Source organism: Spermophilus citellus, assembly GCF_964194105.1.
Source record: "Spermophilus citellus genome assembly, chromosome: 4".
NCBI lineage: Eukaryota > Metazoa > Chordata > Mammalia > Rodentia > Sciuridae > Spermophilus > Spermophilus citellus.
The window spans coordinates 128,929,782-128,955,623 of NC_138185.1; the positions used below are offsets into that span (position 1 = coordinate 128,929,782).

At 33.7% G+C, this 25,842-nt stretch overlaps 1 protein-coding gene across 1 annotated transcript in view; it reads right to left on the bottom strand.

Annotated features, from left to right (window-relative positions):
• AP4E1 (adaptor related protein complex 4 subunit epsilon 1) overlaps window positions 1-25,698 on the bottom strand; it is a 63,979-nt gene extending 38,281 nt beyond the window's left edge. Inside the window, exons 1-8 of the mRNA XM_081292590.1 lie at window positions 25,395-25,698; window positions 23,651-23,722; window positions 20,549-20,672; window positions 13,449-13,522; window positions 12,194-12,315; window positions 8,489-8,648; window positions 6,765-6,931; window positions 3,746-3,819 (exon numbers count right to left, since the gene is read on the bottom strand). Coding sequence (XP_081148716.1) covers window positions 3,746-3,819; window positions 6,765-6,931; window positions 8,489-8,648; window positions 12,194-12,315; window positions 13,449-13,522; window positions 20,549-20,672; window positions 23,651-23,722; window positions 25,395-25,544 — 943 coding nt within the window. The 5' untranslated portion in view covers window positions 25,545-25,698. The remainder of the gene's footprint in view (window positions 1-3,745; window positions 3,820-6,764; window positions 6,932-8,488; window positions 8,649-12,193; window positions 12,316-13,448; window positions 13,523-20,548; window positions 20,673-23,650; window positions 23,723-25,394) is intronic.
• Window positions 25,699-25,842: the final 144 nt, after the last annotated feature.

Below are 25,842 nucleotides of genomic sequence, written 5' to 3' on the forward strand. Positions count from 1 at the left end.
CATTGTATATATTTCTCCCAAATTACAAGTTTCCAAAAAATGCCATTCTCATTTCAGCATCACTCTGCCCCCAAATTTCTCATAGCTCCAGATTTATAAGTCCAAACTTATTTGGCTGCCATGAGAGGAACTTCACAATATCAGCTTTCCACTGCTCCCCACCATGGTCATCATTCAGAATGCTGTTCTCTGAAACGGTATTAAACATCCCCAGTTCTATACCTTCTCAAATGTCCCTCTGCCTAGAAGCCCCTTCAACCTCCCTTTTGCCTATCTAAATCCCACCAACTTTTCAGGATCCTACCAAATCTACTAATGTTCATCTTTGCCCTCAAGCCCATAGTGATCTCTACCACCTATGAACTGCTATAAAATTTATTCCCTGTATTACCCCTTCACTTTCTGCCTAATACTGGTATATACTTTCATGAATAAGCTATCTTTTCCATTATACTATAAATTCCTTAAAAAAAACTACAGCTTATACCTCTTCATATCTTCTATACCACTTTATACAATGCCTGGCACACAGCAGATACCCAATAAATGTCTTTGATATACTTTATTTCTTGATTTGACACTAAGATAAGTTATAATGATGGAACTTCTATAAAAATATAGTTTAGAAAATACTGAAACTGAAACCGAATTAGATAAGTAATTAACTTTCTCTTCCTCTAAATAAAGCATATTAATCATTGATTAACCCAGTGCCAAATACTGGAATATGCTGGTCAATTAGACAGACATAATCCCTGCCTTATGAAGCTTATAATTTAAAAATCACATTTTTTAAACAATACTTAAATTAGATTATTAGATAATACTCTACCAATGATGCTATCAATGTAAACTATAAACTATCAATACAAATATGGGGAAAACATAACAATGAAAAGCTAAAGAAAATAAAACAACAGAAACTCTAAGGTCTTGGTGGGAAGGTTAAACACTGAACCAACAACCTATAAATATAAAAATTGTTGGTGTTGGACCAAGCAAAAGAAACAAAAGGGTCCTAGTGGAGAACAATAAAAAGTATTTCCTCGGGTATACAGTATTCTCCAAGTCAAAAGGAATAGATAATAGTAATTATCTCCAGGAAGGGGAACTGGGTGGTGGATGATAAGGGTAGGAAAGAGACTTACTGTTCATTGTATACCCTTTTGTATCTTTTGAATTTTGAACCATGTGCATATATTACCTATTCAAAAAATAAAAAAATTAAAGCTGAAATGTCAATTATATATATATATTTTTTAAACTTTCTGCCAAAAAAAAAAAAAGCAGAGTCTAAACTAATTTTTTTTTTTTTAGTTGTTGATAGACCTTTATTTATTTGTATGTGGTGCTGAGAATCAAACCCATTGCCTCACACATGCCAGGCAAGTGTGCTACCACTGACCTCCAACCCCAGCCCTCTAAACTAACTTTTAAACAAAATTCTTTAAGAGTCTTTCAAACCCTATCCTGGACACTGATTACATCACAGACAAAACATTTCCATTTACTTCAACTGGCTGAAAAGAAGCTGACACTTTGTTGAATCTTCTGACACCTCTTAACTGAATCATCTGCCTCAGTAAGGGTCATCCTCATCTGTATCCCCTTATTCTTATTGTATAGCTAGAACCTAGATAATATCATCAATTCATTATAACATGCACTCATAAGGGGAGAACTGTGTCTACTGTATTCTTCCTTTATCTCCTACACCTAACACAGAGGAAGACATAGTCCCAACAACTCTCTCCTCAATCAATACCTTGTTTAAAACATATCAAATTTTAATTGCACAGGTCTTCAAATAAATACAGGTTGAACAAATGAATAAAGTACTCATATTGCCTTAATTACCATTTGTACATACAAAATATAAATCTCTCCTTCAAAATTTACTATTCCAACCAAGGGCAGTGGCACAGGCCTATAATCCCACCTACTAGGGAAAGTGGGGCAAAGGGATCTCAACTTTGAGATCAGCCGGTTTAACTTAGCAAGACCTTGCATCAAATTAAAAAAATAAATAAAATAAAAAGGACAGGGAATGTAAAATGCCCTGGGTTCAATTCCCAGAACCTGGGGGGGGGGGGAGGACAATACACACACACATATACAACTATTCCAATTCACTATCATATTCATTATTTTTCTGAATTAGTCTCAGAATCCTTTCTCCTTATAATACTTGTCAAACAACTTTTTCTCGGGGGGTGGAAAGGGTACCAGGGATTGATTTCAGGGGCACTTGACCACTAAGCCACATCCCCAGCCCTATTTTGAATTTTTTTTAGAAACAGGGTCTCACTGAGTTGCTTAGCACCTTGCTTTTGCTAAGGATGGCTTTGAACTCACAATCCTCCTGCCTCACAAGTAATGCTGCTAAACTGCTACTTCATGGTACAGTAGGTCCTCTGTACCCACATGTTCCACATCTATGAGTTCTACATCTACAGATTCAACCAGCTGCAGATCAAAATCATTTGAAAATAAAAATCTGAATCTGTACTGAACGTATAAGGGTGTTTTTTTTTTGCCATTATTCCCCAAACAATATAGTATAACAACTATTTACATAGCATTTACATTCTATTAGGTATTATAGGTAATTTAGAGATGATTTAAAGTATGTGGGAACATGCGCAAAAGTTACCTACAAACACCATGCCACTTTAGGTAATGGACTTGAGCATCCAGGAAGCTCAGCTGGGGTTGGGGTTGGGGCTGAGGTAAGTGGGCCATGGGTGGGGAGTCCTGGAATCAATCCCTTCTAGATGCAGAGAAACAACTTTATTTTACCAGATTAAAAATATATTCTCATTTGAGATATTATCTCTCAGTACCCCTTCTACTGATCTCCTCTAAAGCACACAAAATTTAAACAGTTTTTTTTTTTTTTTCCATTTTTAAACAACTACAAGAATCTAAATTTCTTCACTGATCTTTCACAGACGGGTCAAAAAAGAATAGTTCCTCTCTCTGGCTGAATGTTTCTTGGTTACTTTCTCAGTTGTCTACCCTTCTCCTCCAACTTACCTTTTGAAGTCAAATATAACATTTATTGCCACAAAATAACATTATTACTCTACAGCTATGTATTTTTATCTATATCCTACTCATCCTACAGATGTCTTCTTAAGCACCACTTCTCAGGAAAACCTTCCTATTCTCCTACTTGTCAAGACTAGCTGCTATATTCTACCAGAATACCAAGTAAGTCTCTCCTGTAACATTTTACAACACCTTTCCATTCCCATCTATGTAGTCTGTAAGCCCCATGATAATACTGTTTTATTCACGGCTGTATTCCAAGCACCTTGTATGGGGCCTGACAAATAACAGAAATTTAATTACTTGACGAGTAATTGACTACTTAAAAACTTTCTTCAAATATAAACTTTCACAAAACATGCAACAGACTTATAGTTATCCCTGCAATCAATTAGATATTTGATTAATGTTTTCAATGAAAACACAAAGTATAATGAATTTAGGTCCATATTTAGAATATGCCAAAATTTCAAATTATTGCTATTTACTTATTTAAATTAAATTAATAAAATTAAATTTTATTTTTTATTTTAAATAAATAAGTAAAATTTATTACTTATTTAAACCCAAAGAAGTACCATAAAAGTAATGCAAAAAATTTTACTGGAATTTATGGTTTATTAATCACAGATTTAGCTATAGTATTAAAAAAACACCATTAGTCATTAAAATAACATATACATACATTACCTACCATAAGTGACATTGTGATTTAACTCAGCTCTTCGTAAGGATTCATCAAGAACATCATACATTAATTCACTTGTCCTGTTTAAAAGACATTTTATTTGCAGTAGAATTATAGTATTCTAAACCAATAAAACATAGTTTTTCAAACTTCTCTCTTTAAAACTGAGGATCTACAGAAGAGAAGTGAAAGAAATTCATTTTATGGTGAAGTTATACAAATTTCACTTCCAAAAGATTTCATTTGCTCTTTTCACAAGTAGAACTTCCACTTTATCAAAGTTGACTAATAAGTCAATGAAGAGATATATGTATAAATTAATCAACTCTTTCTTCACCTATTCTATGTTGACAAACTAGGTTATTTGATCAAACACATTATCTTTTACATTTCCTTTGCAACAAAATATTTCCACCTGTTTTAAATTTCTATAGTAATACCTGACATATCCAGATAATTCTAGATAGTCTATTATCTGTTTTTTAATCAGTTTGTCATTTTTAAAATATCCAAATACTAGTCTTTCCCTTAACAGCAATAAGGTTCTCTAGTGAGAAAATTTTTAACTTTCATTTATATTAAAAATAAAGATATGTTTTGTAAAATTAACAGATTTGTACCACTCACGTTTCTCTGTGATTATTGATTACAGTAACCATAACTGAGTTGAGACAGATTATTAAAAATAAATTAAAATGCAATGCCTATGAAATCCTAGCACTCTGACACCAAGTCTCCAGGAGAAAAGTTCTTGCCAAGAGACCAATGTGAAAACTATTGCCTCTGAGCTGGTATTTTTGTATGTTTTACAAATTAGAAAAACACTAATGGGGGCAAAAAACAGTGAGCACATGTTACATACAGTGGTCTTGCTGAGAAACCAAGCTATAAAACAAACAAAAATCAAAGTAACCTAGGGCTATATATATTAGATATCGTGAATATTTTACATTTTCCTTCAAAAATTTGTCTTCTCATTCCAAATACAGAGCTATAAAATTTAATTTTAAGTACATGTATTTTCATTCCGTCTTAACATATAAATATCCAATAATAAGAATCTAGAACCATATTCTAAAATCTCTCATTTTATTATACAAACGTTCCACAACAACAGGTATTACCAATCTTCATCCATGAAGAAAAGAAGATAATGACTTAAGGAATTAGTAAATAAATTCATTAAATGCCTCCTAACAATATATGATGGCATAAGTTTCTTTTATACCAATAAAATATAATGCTCTAAAAAAAAACTAAAATGTAGCCAGGTGCGGTGGTACATGCCTGTAATCCCAGTGGCTTGGGAGGCTGAGATAGGAGGATCACAAATTCAAAGACAGCTTCAGCAATGGCAAGGCGCTAAGCAACTCAGTGAGACCCTATCTCTAAATAAAACACAAAAGAGGGCTGGGGATATGGCTCCATGGTTCAGTGCCCCTGAGTTCAATCCCCAGTACCTTAAAAATATATATATATATACTAAAATGTAATCAAACTGCTCTTGAACAACTCAGAAAAAAATTTTAAAAATAAAAATAATATGTACCCAACGAAAGAGAATAATAAAGCAAATATAAAGAACTACTGATCTAAGAACAGGGTATAAGGGACCTCCTTGTACCCAGTACTATTCTTGAAACTTAGAAAGTTTGTAAATTTGAAAAGTATGGTAGCAGGGCATGGTGGGGCACACCTATATTCCCAGCAGCTCAGGAGGCTGAGGCAGGAGGGAGGATCAAAAGTTCAAAATAAGCCTCATCACTTAGCCAGGCCCTAAGCAACTTAACCCTGTCTCAAAATTAAAATAAATAGGGCTGGGATATATAGTTCAGTTGGTATAGTGCTTGCCTCACATATACAAGGCCCTAGGTTCAATCCCCAGCACCACCAAAAAAAATAATTAATTAATTAATTAATTAATTAAAATAAAAAGGGCTGAGGATGTGGCTCAGTGGTTAAGTGCCCCTGGGTTCAATCCCCTGTACCAAAAGAAAAAAGTATGGCAAAATTTAAAGTTACCAAAAATACATATAGTTGGAAAGATAGCCATAAAAACTTTGACATATGTCACTGACTGAAAAAAATGATTCAAAACATGAATTTAAAAAGTGAAGCTCTCACATCCAACTAGAGCAAAAGTTGGCAAACTACAGCCCACAGGCCTCATCTGGCAAAACACCTGTTTTTTAATGGCTGTACGCTAAGAATAGTTCTTACATTTTTTTAATGGTTGGGGAAAAAAATCAGAAGGATAATATTTTATTATGTAAAGACTATATAAAATTTAAGTTTTTAAATCCATATTTTCTTGGAACACAGTCATGCTCACTCATTTAGGTACTCTCCGTGGCTGCTTTCACGCTGTAACGGCAAAATGGAGTAGCTGCAACACCTATGGCACACATAGTCTAAAATATTGCCTGGTCCTTTGCAGAAAGTTTTGCAATCTCTACTAGAAAAATTAAGAAAGCTTACAGGCTGAGTCTGTAGCTCAGTGGTAGAGTGCTTGCCTTGCATGCATGAGGCACTAGGTTCGATCCTTAGTACCACATAAAAATAAATAAGTAAAATAAAGATATTGTGTGAAATCTACAACTAAATTTATATATATATAAAGAGGATGGGAATGTGGCTCAAGTGGTAGCGCGCTCACCTGGCATGTGTGAGGCTCTGGGTTCAATCCTCAGCACCACATAAAAATAAAATAAAGATATTGTGTCCACCTAAAAAAACTAAAAAGTAAATATTTTAAAAAATAAAAATTAAAAAAAAGAAAGAAAGCTTTGCATGGAAGTCTACACTCCAGTTACCTTTCACAATAGGGAGTATTTGGATAAGCTGGGTACCAGGACTACGTCAGCAACCTAAAAGAATTTATTTACTTCTTTCACTGGTTTATTAACTATTAGAAATCAAAGCAAAAAGTATCAGAATCTGGTTTATCATGAAGCCTCTAGATGACTAAAAAGCCTAAGATTATCATATGGTATAAGATCATTAAATAACTTACTTAGAAGTTTACCTTTGATCGTCTTTTCCTAGAAGTCCCAGTATTCTCAAGAGCTGGATTTGTAACCATGGTGCTGGTACACTGTGGTAATTGAAATCTACTGGGAGTTTTCCTCCAACTACTTGTTTTAAAATAGTTACAAAACTCCCAGTCAAGTCTTTATATGCAGATGAATTCTCCTATACCCAAAAAAAGAAACTTTCTATTAATAATAAAGTCTCATCAAATATAAAACAGACCTGGTTGAAATGCCATCTGGAACCTAACTTAAACATGCACACTTAGAAGCTTATGTTCACACTTAATGAAAGAGTGCATATATAATTTCTTCCACAGTGAAATTCCTCTGGCTACCTGATTCAAAGTTAAATCATCCCCAGAAAAGCTCCACACTCCCTAATTTTTCCTACATATAGTTTAATCACATTTCAAAGTTCTTAAAATTATGTCTTTCAATAGAATCCTCTTATTAGCCAATACTAGCAATAAAAAGTAAAAAAAAAAAAAAAAGGCATACTGAAAAGGGGCAGTAATACCACTATTTTGTATGAAAAATAAGGCCTATCTGCAAGCTCTCAGCTCTGTACAAAAGACTTCACTCTCACAGAAGAGCAAAGCCAAGACTATTTAAATGTTCAAAGTCCCCAATAGCAGTGAGCTGTCAATCAAAAATTTAATTAGCCACATAGTATATAAACATACTTCTATTTCTGAATGAGAGTGCCTTGATTATCTGACTAATCTCTTGGACTGGTCAAATTAAATAAACACTATTTAAAATGAACATTAGATTCTTCATTGTAATTTTTATTAGATATCAAGGACAAATTTTGGAAGGGAAATACAACTCTTTCAAATTTTAGTTAGAAGGAAGAGAAGATTTAATATCAAATATGTCTAGTACCAAGCATCTATTTACACCATACTATTTTGGAGTATAATGCATAAAAGACAAGCTTTGGTTCCACAATTCTGAGTGAATTCAACAGCATATTTCATTTTGTTGTTATAGGTGCTTGTGAAATCTCTCACAAAGATATGTGATTTTGAACACAAAACATTTCAGGCAATACAATGAGAAAGAATTAGTATAAACCCATCATCATCATTTACAAAAATTTCTTACCATACCATTCAACCCTCTTTCCTCATCTGATGACATAGTCAACACTGTAGTCTATACCTGACACAACCCACACTGGCTTCCTCATTTCTAAAAACTGCTATACAGCCCTTGAGGCTATATAAAAAAGAACCACTGCTTGAAAAACCACAAATCTGGAAATTCAAATCACTTTCCAAAGCTATCATTTTTCCATATTTCTTCAGGAAAATGAAAAAATTGTAGGCATTTTTAAAAGTCCAATTCTATAATGTGCCTACAATTCATGTTACCAACAACTTGTAAAACTCACTATTAAAAAGTCAATAATAGGGCTGGGGGTGTGGCTCAGGCGGTAGCGCGCTTGCCTGGCATGCGTGCGGCCCGGGTTCGATCCTCAGCACCACATACAAACAAAGATGTTGTGTCCCCCAAAAACTGAAAAAAATGAATAAATGTTAAGATTCTCTCTCTCTAAAAAAAAATTTTAAAAAATAAATAAATAAATAAAAAGTCAATAATAGCCTAAAATGTTAATTAAGCATTTTGCTGAAACATCTGACTCCTCTTTTAATTATACAATTACATTTTTCTCAGGCTAACTACTCAGTACTTGCTGAAATTTCCAACTTACCTTAATCATCCTAAGGTAAATGTGCAAAGAAGCAGCCATGACCCCAACATCTCTGTCACAAAGTGCCTTCCGAAACTTAATGTGGATATGTTGTACTTGATTAGGAGCAATGAGATAGAATTTGTATAATGCCAGAACAGCTTTTCTTCGTATAATCTCCCTATGGATAAAAAAAATAAAATCTAAACAAGATAATCTGAATCATCAGGCTCTTAGTTGAAAATATTATGTGCCAGATGATTTCAAAATGTCAACTATTACCTTAATCTAAAAAAAATACTGAATGATACATTTATTATTAATGTCCTTATTCTAATATGTCGAACTGTAAAAAGTAATTATCTTTCGGAGTTAAGACCTGAAAAGACTTTAACTGTCCATGTTAAAAAAATTTCTAGTTATGGAACTTTTTAATAAGATGCATGTATTACTTTTGAAATCAGTTAAAATAAGAAAAATTTCTAAGTTCCCTGATTTCATTTTTAAAACCCTTATCTTTAGAAATTGAGAAAACAGCCAATGTTAAGTTTAAATCAGTAATAGGTAATTTCAGTCAGTAATATTAAAATCTCTTCATTAATATTACAATTTTTTTTTTTTTAAATCATGGGCAAGCCAACCCCAAATACTCTGGAGACCAAATTCAGGACATCATACATACTAGGCAAGCACTTTATCACCAAGTTACATCCCCAAAGCCCCTCTTTTCTTTCAATTCTTGTTATTTCAGACAGGTCTCCCTACATTGCTCATAGTCCTCCTGCCTTAGCCAAGTAGCTATAACTGGGATTATAGATGGACACTACTGCACTCAGCTCTTTATCTTATATTCTTGACATAGTTTCCAATGAAATATATTACTTGTTATTCTCATGTCTATTTCTACATATCCCATATTTGTAGACTACACTAGCAGTGATCACAGTAACAGCAAACATGTCAAAAATGAAGAACTTAAATTTCAAGTGTTCCTTAACATATATTTATATTACCTAAAATCATAGAGATTATTCAATGCAATCCCTGATGTTCCACTGAAGAATTTCTTCTTTTTTTTTTTTTTTTTTTTTTGGTACTAGGGATTGAACCCAGGGGCACACAACCACTGAGCCACATCCCCAGCCCTTTTTTACATTTTATTTAGAGACAGGGTCTCGCTGAGTTGCTTGGGCATCATTAAATTGTTGAAGCTGGCTATGAACTCAAGATCCTCCTGCCTCAGCCTCCTAAGCTGCTGGGATTACAGGCATGCAAGATTCCTAACAAGTGGTCATCCAGCATCTGCTAAATTCTACTTAATAAACAACTCATTATCTACCTAAGTAAACTATGACACATAAATTATTCTCACATTAAAAAGAAAAAAAGCAGATTAGCAACATATTTGCCATTAGTTTAATACTTTGGTAACTGCAAACTATATACAAATATATTGCCAATCGATGTTATCCAATATTAATTCTGGCAGAGATTAAGTAAACAAGGTGAGGGAAAAGAATTATAAATTCTGAAAAGGCTCAAGAATCCCTAAGGCTAGCCCTAAGTGGTAGTACTGTAACACAAGACATCAAGAGACTTGGATCTGGGATTGGTATATTGAAATATAGGCAGGGATTTAAAAGTTGAGCCCAAGCCTGTCTCACACCTCTGTGACATCTACTGACTTACCCATAGTTCTATTCCATATTCTTTAACTCTTCACTGCTTAGCACAGAGTTAGGTATAGCCATAAACTGCAGAAATAGAGTTTTAAAAAGTCTAAACTTTAGCCATGATCTGAAATTAAACTAGATGGGAAGCAATAAGGAAAATATTGACAAGTGGCCTTTTAATTCATAGAATGATTTCCAAAAAAATGGTCAATAAGTATGGTCACCACAAAAGAGTGGTGGCGAAAAGAAAAAATTACACAAATAACAGCTGCTACAATCAAATCAACCTATATTTTACTTCCAACAACCAAATGCCCATAATCACCCTTTTTCTTCCTAAACAAACTTAATATATAAAACATAATTAAAAAGTCTGAAAACCTTCTGATGTTATTCTATAGTTCTTAGTGAATACTATCATTTTAGCTGGAAGATTAATAATCCAAGATTTCCTAAATAATATAAAATACAAGACATTTTTACTATCTTAGAACATTAAAAACATTGACTTAAAGCATAGGAAATAAACATATGAGTAACAGAAAATCTTCATCAAGAATATAATCATGTACAACCAGAAAAATGAAAAGCTGTGCTCCATTTGTGTAAAAAAAGAAATTAAATTTTTATAAAAATACTAAAAAAAAAAAAAAAAAGAATGTATGTGTATCACCAGGCAAGGTAGTGTGTGCCTATAATTCTAGCAACTTAGGAGGCTGAACCAGGAGGATAACAAGTTCAAAAGCCAGCCTCAGCAATTTAGCAAGGCCCTAAGCAACTTAGCTAGTAAGACCCTGTCTCAAAAATAAATAAATAAATAAAAAGGGCTGGGGATGTGGTTCAATGGTTAAGTGTCCCTGGGTTCAATTCCCAGTATCAAAAGAAAAGTGTATGTGTATACAACTGGAGATTATCTCAGCAGTAGACAACTTGCCTAGCATGCACTGGATACAATCCCTAGTATTACAAAAAAAAAAAAAAAAGAGAGTGGAAATCAAATACTGTAATCACAAAGAAAGAAGGAAAATGATTGCAAACTTTTCTCTAATTTTATTTTTATTTTATTTTTTTAGTAGCACTGGGAAATGAACCCAAGGGCACTTTAACACTGAGCTATACTCCCAGACTTTTTCATTTTGAGACAGGGTTTCATTAAGTTGCCAAGGGGCCTTGCAATGTTAAAGCTGGCCTCAAACTTGGAATGCTCCTGTTTCAGCCTCCCAAGTCTCTAGGATTATAGGCAAGGGTCACAGCACCCAGCCCTTTTTACTTACTTTAAAGATTTTGAAGTTAGGAGCTTAGTCAAAACAAACTAAGTGTGGTGAAAAAGTGATTTAAAAAATGAGTTAAGTGTGGTGAAAAAGTGAGTAGAAACTGAAGGAATCTTGGACTGGGGCTGTGACTTAGTGATAAAGTACTTGCCCAGCAAGTGTGAGGCACTGAGTTCAATTCTCGGCACCGAATATAGATCCATATACAACTAAAAATATATATATAATTTAAAAAAAAAATAGAGTGAAGGAATCTTATAAAAGCAGATTACCAAAATACTACAAGTAATGTTTATTTGGATATATCCTGCTGTAAATCAGAATTTGAACATTGTGATTTTTTAATATAAAAAGCATCTTTCCAATACACTAAACTTTTAAATGAGGGAAAAAATACACTGAAGCTTTGTATTCATAGCACTGGAACTATTTCAAAAGTTTTCTATTATTTCACTCTATATTCAAAAACAACTATATGAGAACTAAGGAACTTTGCCAACTCCATGTAGCCAAGGGAAAAATAAGACCACGTAGAATTGGGAAAAAAGCAAAGGATTCCTGATACCGAGGCTTACTGTCTCTCAATTTAACTTCAGAAAGCTACAGAACATTCTTCTAAACACACACAAAAACAATGATAATTCTATTGGAGACTTCTGTGTTACACCTGCCAAAGAATATTCTCTATTCTATTAGCACTCTGTTTACATTATAATAACATTTTTAGAGTATAAAATATAAGCTAAAAGGTGTAGACGTCTATGCCCAAAGAATTTACTTACTTGGAATGCTGAAGTTTATCTTCTATTAATGGAAGAACAGCTGGAATCATTTCTCGAGGGAAAATCTGGCTGACGATAGTAAGTGCCATACATACTTCTACCAGGTTAGTGCTCTGTAAGTCCTAGCATAATTATTAAGCAAAGAAAATATTCAGTATAAATTCTGAAACTAGGGATGCTAACTCAACACTGAAATGGTCCTATATACTTAGTAATTTTCTCCTGATGTATAATTAATTTGTACATTCAGACTTATGTAATTTTATAGGCATAACCCTATTTATTTCTTATGCCTTTATTGTCAGTAGATAAAGACAGCAAAAAAGCAGCTGATACAAAAGGAAACTATTTCTGTTCTGATACTGGTCAAACTAGTCACCTTTATTATAGATTGAAAACTTTTCCAAACCAGTAACAGAACATTTTATGAATTTTCCTCATTTAATAATTAGTACAAAGTTAAAAGGAAATAATTCTATGCAATTACTACAATTTTATACAATTGCAAAATTCTAAAATTTATACAATAAAATAAATATGTTCCTCTATATTTACTTATGTACAAGGTAGATAAATCATCCTAATAGAATTTCAAAATATATTTTTTAAAGAAAAAATTTAAGCTATTCCAACTTTAGTATATGATTTAAAATTCAGAAAATTCCTCACATAAACACACTCTCACATATCAAAATGGACACAAAAGGAAAAAGCTCAACAATTCAATTATATTTCATTATTAATTTTAATTAGAAGCTTAGAACAAAATTTTGTGAGGGTAGATTAAACTGTGTTTTTATCTGTACAAGTCAGTTACCCAATAAATTCTATTGCCATTTAAAATGAATTTTTGGATTTTAAAGACAGTTATAGCTATATCCTATAAAGACACTTGTATCTATATCCCTTTAGATTGAACCTAAAGAGAAAAAATAGTAGCATGGAAAGTGCTTCTGTCTAAGAGTCTAGCAATCTGGATTATAATTCCAAAAGTGCATTTCAAAATGAAATAATAATAAAAACAACAAAAGCAGATGCAACAGCAGCAGCTAGTACTTCAGTGTTTCCCTTAATCCTTACAACATTATAAGTTCTATTATTTATCCCCACTTTACAAATGCAGAAACTAATCTAAATTATCTTTCTAAGCCCACCTATTTTCCAAAATTATTTAACTCAATATAATTGAGGAGAAACATCAGGTGCCAGCAGGAATAACTGAAGACTTCATATTAACCAATATACAATACGGTACCTTTACTACTGTATTCACAAGGAGAAGCAACAGTTCATGGTTTTCATGTAGAAATAAAGAAACAGCCAAATAACCTACATAAAAATTAAAAGGAAAGGTCTAATTACTACCTATAAAAAAATTTTTTTCCCAAGAAAATTTTCCCCAAGAAATTAAACAAAGCAATACTAAATTCCAAGTTTTAGTCAAATAATCAGTTAAAGGTAAACATAAAAACAAACTGAAAATATGAGGTTAAAACACTTCAGTAACAAAGATTTCAGGTATTCTTCATCCCGAAGTTTTTCAAAATACATATTTCACCAGGCATGTGACACATGCCTATAATCCCAGCAGCTCAGGATGCTGAGGCAGGAGGATGGCAAGTTCAAAGCCAGCCTCAGCAACTTACCTATTAACTTAGCAAGACCTCTCAAAATTAAAAATAAATAAATAAATAGAGATGGGGATATGGTTCAATGGTTAAGTGCCCCTAGGTTCAATCCCTGGTACAAAAAAAAAAAAAAAAAATTATATATTTCACAGATGAGTGCCAACTTAAAGCATTTAAATAACATTAAAATATGCCTTCTATGTCTCTTATGAAATTTCTATACTATCAATCAAAACATTCTCTATCTTATAGCCAAATATATAATTATTCAAAAACAAATAATTATTGCAATTATTAGTGAGTTTCTGGTTATTTGCATTACTGAATAAGCCACCTAATATCAGCCCACATAATGTAAATCATATATTCAGTCACACACATAATACCTTATTAAAAACACACTGTTGAATGAATAATAACTGCAAAGGAAAGAAACACTGTCTACCAATTAGATGTATTCATTGGCTGAAATAAGCATTGCTATTTTAATAATATTAAAACATTAAAAAGTATATTTTAGGATTGAGGAAATACATTAATAGCATAACAAATGTCGTACACCTGGAATCCACATAATTCATGTCATTTTCTGTGTCACCTTTCATGTTGACAATAACATTATTAAACAGTTAACTCTGGATCAAGTACTTTACAAAAACCTTATTTAATTCTTGAATCAACACTATAAGAGTAGGTATTATTCTTATGCCAATATAACAATAAGACCAAAAAAGAGGTAATTTCCTAAGGCCTACAGCTATTATATGGTGTAGACATGATTCAAACCCAAAAAGTCAGAGTCAAACAATGTGTACTGCCTCTCTATGTGTTACCATTGTTTTTTATTCAACTCTTTCAAACATGTCATTAGAGAATCTAATATTAACTATTTCCATCATTACCTAGGAACAATACTGTCTCTGTTGTGCAACAGGAGAAACCGTTCTCACAGCCAAGAAGCAGCAGCATGACTGATAGTAACATCTTCACTGACAGAGAAGCAGAGTTATTTCTCTCACAATCATAAGAGAGAAAGACCAAAAAAAAAAAACTTAATAGATACTAAAACAGATTAGGAAAACCCCAGAGAGCACTTAAAACAGAGATTAATTCTTATGAGATGCTGAGAACTCACTTGTTCACAAGTCACCCATATGAAGGCCCAAAACTCCAAAGATCATCTCAAGAAAACCTTGATTCTATCCATTACAAAGAATATCCTAACTTTTTAAACAATCAAAGAACAGGGGTATACCTCAGTGGTAGAGCACTTGCTTTCCACGTGTGAGGCACTGGGTTCGATCCTCAGCACCACATAAAAATAAATAAATAAATATTTTGTGCCATCTACAACTAAAAAAAAAAAAAAAAAAAAAAATTAATTAAAAAAAACAGGAAAATACTATGTATCTCATAAAATGAAAAAATTTTAAAGCAAACAATAATAGCTATGATTATGAAGTAAATTTGATACGACTAAGATTGAGTTATAAAATAATAATATTAATATAAGACTTTGACTCAGAAATTTAGGTTCACATTCTGGCTCCACCATTTTGTTCTGTGACCTTGAACAAATGACTTGACCTTTCCAAGCCTTATGTTTCTCATTTAAAATGAAGATAAATATTATCTCAAAAGATAAGGCACTTAATAGATGTCTGACTTAATAGATACTAAAATTTATTTATTCAACATTATTCACTTGAATCACAGGAAGGCATTCTCCACCAGAGAAAACATCAAAGCTGGCCTTAGAAATCCCAGGATGATGAGGTAAAGCAGCATATACCTGTAATCCTCAGGGACTCAAGAGTCTAAACAGGAAGATGAACAAACAGCTCAAGGCCAGCCTGGGCAACTTAGTGAGACCCTGTCTCAAAATATAACTTAAAAATTGAATCAGTTCAATCCCAGGAGAATAGATGAGGCAATAGTACCAGAGTGAAGTTTTACAGAAGGTTTAAATCCTATCTTTAAAAAAAATATTTTCATTCAATAGTATACACTAAGAGTATCTGATGCCTGTGGATATATGCTCTCTCATTGGCAAGAAAATATTTTCCTAAAGATCATGAATCTCAGCAAAAATGACTCTGAGATCTCATTTAAGATAAGCTTTCATAATTATGAAATAATACATGTATAATATTATCTACTGTGACATCATTTATAAGTAAAAGTCAAAAACAATCCATGTGTCCAAGAGGGACCAAATTGAAAAAAATATGTAATGTCCACCCAATGAAAATTATGCAACTATATAAAAGTATGACAACATCAAAATAAAGTATAAATGCATCAATTAAAAAAAACATTTAAACAGATGATAAACCATCAAAATTTTTAAAAACTATAGTATAGAATAACCCATATAATATGTTCTTTTGTATAAGAGACAGTGTATGTAACATGCTGCCTTTTGTAACAGTTGAGTGTCTGTTTTGTTTTTTTTTTCTAAAAGAAACAATGGAGGGGCTGGGATTGTGGCTCAGTGGTAGAGCGCTCTCCTAGCATGGGCGGGACCCGGGTTCAATCCTCAGCACCACATAAAAATAAACACATTGTGTTGTGCGCATCTACACCTAAAAAATAAATATTTAAAAAAAAAGAAACAACAGAAAGATTAATCAGATATTAATGAAAATAGTGGCGAGGATGCGGGGAAAAAGGTACACTCATATACTGCTGGTGGGACTGCAAATTGGTTCAGCCAATTTGGAAAGCAGTATGGAGATTCCTTGAAAAGCTGGGAATGGAACCACCATTTGACTCAGCTATTCCTCTTCTCGGACTATACCCAAAGGACCTAAAAACAGCATACTACAGGGACACAGCCACATCAATGTTTATAGCATTGATTCACAATAGCTAAACTGTGGAGCCAACCTAGATGTCCTTCAGTGGATGAATGGATAAAAAAAAAAATATATGGCATTTATACACAATGGAATATTACTCAGCAATAAAAAAGAATAAGATCATGGCATTTTCAGGGAAATGGATGGCATTAGAGAAGATTACGCTAAGTGAAGTTAGTCAATCCCAAAAAAACAAATGCCAAATATCTTCTCTGATATAAGGGGGGGGGGGGGGTGACTCAAAATGGGGTTGGGAGGGAGGGCAAGGGAGGAAGATTACCTCTAGATAGGGAATACGGGTGGAAGGGAAAGGAAGGGAGAAGGGGAATAGCATGGATGGTGGAAGGAGACCCTCATCATTATACAAATACATGTATGAAGATGTGAATTTGGTGTCAACATACCTTATATACAATCAGAGATATGATAAATTCTGGTATAAAGGTGTATTAAGAATTGTAATGCAAAAATAAGAAGAAGAAGAAGAAAAGAAGAAGACAGCTCATGTATATTGGCATAATTTGGAGTGAACATACTTTATATACAGAGTTAACGAAAAATGGTGTTGTGAATGTATAATTATGATTGTAATGCATTCCACTATTGTCATGTATGTAAGAAATAAAATAAAAATAAAATAAAAAAAGAAAAATGAAATTATGCCATTTATATAGGAAAATGAGTGGAACCAGAAACCATCACATTAAGCAAAATAAATCAAATTCAGAAGGTCAAGGGTCATATGTTTTCTCTCCCATGCAGAAGCTAGAGAGGGAAAAGGAAAATAAAGGTGGGTGCATATTTCATGAAAACCAAAGGAAGAAATCAGTAGAGGAAAGGGACCAAGGGTTGGAAGTAGGGAGAAAGGGGGAAGTGCTGGGGATGGATATTGGCCAAATTACATTGTTATATTGTGTGCAAGTATGAATATTTAACAACAAATTCCATTATTATGTACAACTATAATTCACCAACAAAAATGTGGAAAAAAAAAAGAAGAAAATAGTCACCTATGAGAGTACGGTACAAACTGGGTAGTGGGGCTAGAGATGAAAGTGAGTATTATTTGATTATACACTTTTATAAAGTCTTAACTATGCAATGCTGTGTAATGCTCTATATAGTTTAAGAACAGACATGAAAGTAGAGGAAGAGAATAGAGAGAGAGGAAGAAGGGGAAGAAAAGGGAAAGTATTAGGGATGAAATCAACCAAACTGTGCTACGTGCATGCATTAACATAGAAAGTGAATCCCACGTTTATGTACAATTATAATTCACCAATTTAAAATAAATGAACAGAAAAAAATTAGAGGCTAGGGGTACAGCTCAGTGATAGAGAATGCACAAGACCCAGCAACAAAAAAGAAAAAATTTTAAATAAAATTTGAAAATGAAAAAAAATTACATATAAATCTAAAACGCAGAATGTAGCAATAGCTGCACAAAATAATTATACCAACTATCCAACATTTATTATTTTCAAAATTTCCTGCCTGAGCTAATATGGAAATCAGCCAAATAATAAAGAAGAGCAAGTATAAAGCCCATCTTCATGCCAAAGGAAGCCAAAGGAAATTGGCAGGACCAAATCTAATTCTAACTAAACTCTAGCCATGCAATATTTAAACAGGTTCTAAGTGATTTCGTTACAGAATGCTCATATGAAATCTAATAAGCACATTCTCCTCTAAGCCTCAGAAACCAAAGAAATTGAGGTTTTCATAATTGTTCTTATGCCTGACTACATGAGTACAACGTGTGGCATCCCTTCATGAAGGCAATTACGACATCATAATGTGACTACTAATTTCTATGTTTGTCTCTATCCTCCACTCTACCACTGCAAGGGATTCTCAAAATGGAAAAAAATACATATGTCTGACTGCAGCACCTAACATACAGTGGACACCTATCATATCTATTCTATGAATACTGAATAAATTTTATAAGTAGACAACCTCTAAGAAGACTTTCTACTCATAACATCTTTGCCACTCAAGCCAAAAGTCCACAATTGAGGTTTGATTTCTTTCAATCTGTTTTCCAGAGTCCTTAACAAAAAAATAGCTACCTCTAAGAAGGATATCATATTTTTTTTAAGTGCTGTGAAATAACATGCAAAGGGAATAAACTACAATTTAAACTTGAAGAGTTTTAAAAAAAAAATTATGAGGGCAGAGAAGCAAAAAAAAAAAAAAAAAAAAAAATCAGAAGAAGAGGAGGCAAAGAAATACCAGACTTCTGCCTGTAATCTGCCATCACTGTCTCTTCTTATAGCTGAATTTTGGACATTTCCAAATGTATTCACATCTAACATGGTTCTCCTTAAAATGAAAAAAAATGAAGTTGGTTTTCATTTTCCCCAAATGCTCAACAATTGTTGAAAGCTCCTTTTTTATCTTTTCCTTCTTAGGGAAAAAAATTAAAAATTTAAAAAAAAAAACTCCAAATACAAGAGTGACATCACTTAAAAAGACTTGAGACATATAAAACTCTTATTGAGGTGAATTTTCAAAGTGTAGGGTGACCCTGAATATGACAAGAAGGGTTCTGCAAGTCTATGTGAAATAAAACACTAGTAGAATAAAATTTCACTTTCTTTTTTTTTTTTTTTTTTTTTAAAGAGAGAGTGAGAGAGGAGAGAGAGAGAGAGAGAGAGAGAGAATTTTTAATATTTATTTCTTAGTTCTCGGCGGACACAACATCTTTGTTTGTAAAAATTTCACTTTCATATGTTTAAAAAAATTTTGTAGTTACTAATAAAGACTACTTTAATAACAAACAAAGTCCTGCCTTTAGAAAGCTTCTAATTAGTTCAAAAACTAAGACATTCATATATGAAAAGACAACACCATAAGGTAACAGACTATAGGAGCCACCTGGGTGATCTTAGAACTGTTAAAACTTGATTTGGAATATGAAAAGGGAGAAACAGGATGTCAGAGGACATTCTAGTTGAAGAAAAGAACACAACAAATCTATAAGATAAAAAAGTATTGGAAGTGAAATGGAGTTCAACAAATGGAACATTTTATGCATACAATCTCAGAATCTGTAAACCCAGACATCTATCACTCCCTCACCATCATCCAATAGCACAGGTGAATATAACTTATGAAGAAGGCACGGACACAGTGGTGCATGCCTATAATCCCAGGGACTCAGGAGGCTGAAGAAGGAGGATCCCAAGTTCAAGGCCAGTCTCAGTAACTTAGTGAGACCCTGTCTCAAAAATAAAAAGGACTCCCAAGTCCGAACAATGCATCCCTATGCTAACATGTCCCTTCTGAAGATTCTGATATAAAACTGAGCCTTTATGAAATGGAAGACTGAAGTCATTGAGAGAATTTTTCCTAAAAGCCCTACAGGATGACAACAGGGACAAAACTTTTTAAAAGATACCTCTAATCCTCATAGCTAACATTTGGAAAGTGAGAACAGGATATTTAAAATTATTCTAGTCAATTTAAGTTTTTGATTTTATAAAGAAACGTTTCTAACCATTAAACTGATAAGATTAGACAAAGTTCTTCAAATAAGCTTTTTTAAGGTATAATTTACCTTAAAAAAATCCGCCCATTTAAGAAAATTCACCAATTTTAAGTTATAGCTCAATGAGATTTGACAAATATATATAGTTAGTTATCTAATCACCAAAATGCTGTAACTATTCAAAATTCTATGAATTAGGAAAACCAATTTTCATTAATAGGCTTTGAATTTCTGAAATATTATCTTTTCAGGCTTTGGAAATTATAATGCAATATTCTAAAAACATACTACATACCTGCCATCATTCATTTTATATAGTAGATGAAACTTTAAGGGCATCATTAAAGTAGGAAAGTCTTAAACGCATACATACCTACTCTTTTTTCTAAGAGGTTTCCTTGTTGAGCCAACTTGATTGCATGTATATAGCCAAAAGAAGCATCATATCCAAGCATTTCACAATATATAAGTCTCACCATACATTCCTTCATCATTTTCTGAAATGCAAAATATCCAGTCACTATATAAAGAAATAGAATGTTCTAAGTTTGTGTGTGTGTGTTTTCTAGTCATTTAAAAGGAAAATCCTTCTATTCTGGCACTGAAAACATAATTATATATCAAAAATTGATCACCTAATATCAAATTTGAACCCCATCTTAATTACCAATAGTATCAATTTTAGCAAAATCATTTCAAATATTTTGTTGGTAGTGATTCTACAAAATAAGCCAACTATCACTATTTCTATGTGCTAATAGTGTAAACTTTAGTTATAATGTGATACATGCGGTCCCTTGATAAAATTTCATCCATAATCTTACTTGGCATCTAAAATGCAGCATGTCAATTTTAATATACTTTGTTAAAACATTCAAAAATTACAAATTGTTAATAATTTCTAATGAAAACATTTTTCATATTTAAAAATCAAATTGCAGGGCTGGGTTTGTAGCTCAGTGGTAGAGCACTTGTCTTGCATGCCTGAGGCACTGGGTTCAATCCTCAACTCCACATAAAAATAAATCAATAAAATAAAGATATTGGGGCTGGGGATGTGGCTCGAGCGATAGCGCGCTCGTCTGGCATGCATGCGGCCCGGGTTCGATCCTCAGCACCACATACAAACAACGATGTTGTGTCCACCGATAACTAAAAAATAAATATTAAAAATTCTCTCTCTCTCTCCCACTATCACTCTTTTAAAAAAAATTAAAATAAAATAAAATAAAGATATTAAAAAAAATCAAATTGCACCCCAACATTTTTCAGAATTATTATGCTACAAATAATTTATAATAGTCTACTTTATAGGTATTTTTAAATATACAATTATTATGAACTGAGAAGCACTTAATACTCATTCCAATATTTAATTTTTAAGGGGGTCTTTCAATATCTACAATATAAACAAAATTTTTAAGAGATTTACACATTTGTTTTATTAGTATGACAATATTTACTTTCTAGTATTTACAGCAAATGATTAGAGCTAATAAAAATAAAATAAATATATATAGCAAAAATTAATCAGAAATAAAATACAAAATGTTTCCATTTGTTTTAATGTCTAAAAATTAAGAGTTAGCATATTATAGGATTACTAAGTTACAAAATGCTTAGGAAACAGTAAAATATTTTAAAGCAAGGATGGTAATGTTTAATATTCCATATGTAGGTTGCATTTGTATATAAAGAGCTCAATGAGAAACCATAAAAAAATCTCAGGGAAATGAGATTTAATATAGGTCACTTGTACTTAAAGCAGAAAAAGATAATTAACATATTAATTAAGACTACTAAATACTAAGAGAAACTTAAATGATACTAGAAGTCCTTCTTCAAAGACTTCTATATCAATTAGGAATGAAAGCATTAACATAAGCCATTAAATTTTAACTCTGAATTTGTAACATTACCTCAGTTTGTTTGTTAGTTAGTTACTGGAGACTGAACCCAGAGGATTTTTATCACTGAGCTACATCCCCATCCCCAGTCCTTTTATTTATTTTTTTTATTTTGAGAAGGCCTCAAACTTGCAATTCTCCTGCCTCAGCTTCCAGAGTCTCTGGGATTATAGGTGAGCTTTGCCACAAATGGTTTACCTCGGTTTTCCTAAAGTCATAATGATCTTTATTTAAGCAAAATTACTGCCTACATTACTATTTTCTTATATTTAGAGAAGAAAGTACATTTGCCAATGCAGGAATTCTCTTTACAATTTCTCTAACAATCATCCTACCTCTACATGATCACCTTAGAAACAGACTACTCTGAGGTATGCCCAGAGCAGGATGGCCATCATTATACCATCATCCTTCCAAATTCTGACTCCTGAACTTCTACCTATTAATCTTAAGTTCTACCCAACACTAGGTTTATATCTTTTAGCAACAAAAACTGTATACAGTAATACCAATTATAGAAAATGAAAATCTAATGCGCTCATGTAAAATGATTATCTTGATATTTTTATTGAGGGGAGAGAAAACATCCATCCCCACAGTGACTTAAACATAAAAGGCACTTATTAAATATTTGCTGAATAAATGTTGTTTGGGAAAAAAATCTCATTAAAAAGAAACAAGGGCTGGCTGGATATTCAGCTCAGTGGCAAAGCACTTATCTAGCATTTGAGAGGCACCACAAAAATAAATAATTTTTTTAAAACCTGGCATTACACATAACATACAAACACTGAATTATCATACCATATCCCATAAAGTTATAAAATCATAATATGTCAATTAAAAATAGTAATAATAATGATAACAACAAAAGCCTATATTTTAATCTAACTATGTGGAAATAGCCTCACAGTGGCCTGCATATTCAGAAGCCCCCTAATACAGTTGCTAAAGGAATGCTGTTTGAAAAATCAAATTATATAGAACCAAGTTTAAAAACAACTAGAAGTTGATTTAACTAATATGCCATATACTAGGTTTCATAGCAAGAAAACAATTATTCTACTTGGTCAGCCAACCTATACTCCAAAAGGTATAGTATCAAAATTAAAGATCTACAATGTAAGAGCAGAAGATACAGCTCAATGTAGAGCATGAGCTTCAGCATGAATGAAGCCCTGGGTTCAAATTCCCAGTACCACCAAAAAAAAAAAAAAAAAACAAGAAAAATTTGTAATATATCAATTTAGGTCCAAAGATATTTTTAAATGATAATACCTTAGCCTTTTCCAAGTACACAATATGATAAGTACTGGAGTCCTATGAAGATTGTTGTACTTCCGCAATTACCATTACATTTGTCCCGACTTGACAAAGGCAGGCAAGTCTGCTTCTAATGCAGCCAGTCAATGAAAAAACCTAAGTTAGTCTGACTTGCTACAATATATAACTGATTTTGATATAATTAAATTAAATTTTAGAAATATCAGTCAGATATCAAGATTGAATCCATCCATATTGGATCAGATTTCAAATCCAAATGTTTGACACTGACTATAAAAACTTACGAGTGTGGTAGTAGGAGCAGAAACAGTTGCTTTCAGACTATTCAATTCCTGCTGGATTAATTTCTCTTCTTCCTAAAACAGTGAAAATAATTAAATGCTTAAATAACTGTCTTTTCAAGCTGTAAACATATTATCAAGGGAAAAATAAAACATAATAATTAAAAGGAAACATGATCTTAAAAGTGAGTTATAAATATTATGTGCTTAAGATCTACCTAAAGATACTCATTTCTCCAACCCTCAAAATCATCCCTCCAGAGAATAAATGTTTCCAGGCTAACCTACCATTTCTCATCTTTTCACTCAGTTACTGTCCCTTTAAAAACCTATTTGGCGGAAAATGCTAAAAAAAAAAAAAAAAAAAAAAAAAAACCTAAAAATGGAGAGAAAGCAGAAAAAAATTTTCCATGTTCTGGCCAGCATAAGAGTCTCACATCTTCCCCTTAAAGAAGACTTTTTGCATAGGGTAAGAAGGCAGGTTCCCCACATTGTTTCTCTCACTTTTTATATCAAAAACACCAGTGTGGTCACTTTCAATGTTTGCACTGTATATCTCCTTAAGCAGTTAAAAATTGGCCCCATTTTAAGCTAATATAATGTTATCTTTAAATTACACATGAAATTAGCAGGTGTTCATTAGACAGTTAACCCAGAACTACCAGTGAAGTACTGCCACACAGCTATCTACAGTTTCAGACTACCTTTTAAACTTTCAGAGCACTTTGCTTTTTTTTTTTTTTTCCTTCTTCTTCTTCTTCTTTCCTGGCACTTATCTTGCATTGTAGTCATCTCTTCCTAAACCCAAAATGAATGACCAAGTCCTTGGGAGAGGGAATGTATTTTACTGTTGTCCTCAGTGTCTAACACATAACCTTGCTTCATAAGTATCTGTTGAACAAATTATGACAAAACTCTTGTTTTTAAGATATCAACTCCTTTGAGGTTTTGAATCAGAATCTTACACAATCCATGTAACTACCAAAAGTCTATGGGAATTTTATTTTATTTTACTTTATTTATTTTGGTGCTGGAGATTGAACCCACAGCTTTGAGCATGTAAGGCAAGCATTCTACCAACTGTGCTATACCCCAGCCCCAAAGGAATTTTAACAACTTATTATAACTGCTCATTCTCAAAGCTCATCTGAAGCACAGACTTACTCAGCAAATATTTTAGTTTGGAAGAATAAGGGGGTGGTATTATTGATGGTATTCTTTGGTCCAACCCACTGATTTAGCCTAAGAACCTCAAGCTCCCCCATCCCCAGAGATATCAACAGCAGGCTCAGATGGCACAGAGTGGCAGGTTAAGGTCCATGATGTCTACCAGGAGAAGGGACTGGGGAGCAGAGCAAACTGAGCAGGGAACCAAACTTTGTAAGTGAACAGTGCCCGACACTTCCAACGCACTGGGTATTTTCACATTTTGACATTTCATCTAGTCCTCACAACAACTTATAACATTTGTATTGGCACTCTTCCACTTAAACACTGAGAAAACATACAAAGGGTCGGAGGTTAAACAAATTTGCCCCCAGATCGGAATGAGTCAGATTCAGGGCCAGCAGCAGAAACCCGGCCTCTCTGCTGTCAGTCCGGGTAAGAGAGTGAACCTTCCAGACAGACTGCAGGACGGGTCCACACAGGCAGTCCCCTGATCCCCGCGGGAGCGCGGGCGCTGACCCTCGCCGCGGGCCTCCCCCGCGCCCCGGCCTCCCGGCCTCCCGGCCCGCTGGGCACCTACGTGCTTGGAAGTGAGAGCGGTAATGCCGCGGACTAGGCCGCCCAGCCTCGAGGAGAAGGACGCCTTGGGGGCCGCAGGCCCGCCAGCCGGCTGGTTCTGCAGAAACAGTCCCGGCAGCGCCGTCAGCGTCTTCTCCACTATGTCGCTCATCTCCGCCGCCAACCGCGCTCGGGTCACCGCCCGGCTTCATGCCCTGCCTCCCCCAACGGCTCGGCCTCCGTAGGCACTTCCTGCATTTTGAAGAAGAAATCTTTATTCGCGTCCCGCGTGTTCAAACAAAGTGTCGTTCTCGGGAGAGGCCGCCGGAGGGCGCAAGAGTCCACGGGAACAGAGTCTCCCCGAGCTGGCGCCCAGAGGCTGGCCACCAGTGGAAGCTGACAGGTGTCCGAAGCTCGCGGTTTTGATGACAGCGTCAGAGCCCACGCAATTGTGAGTCCTCCTGAGGAAG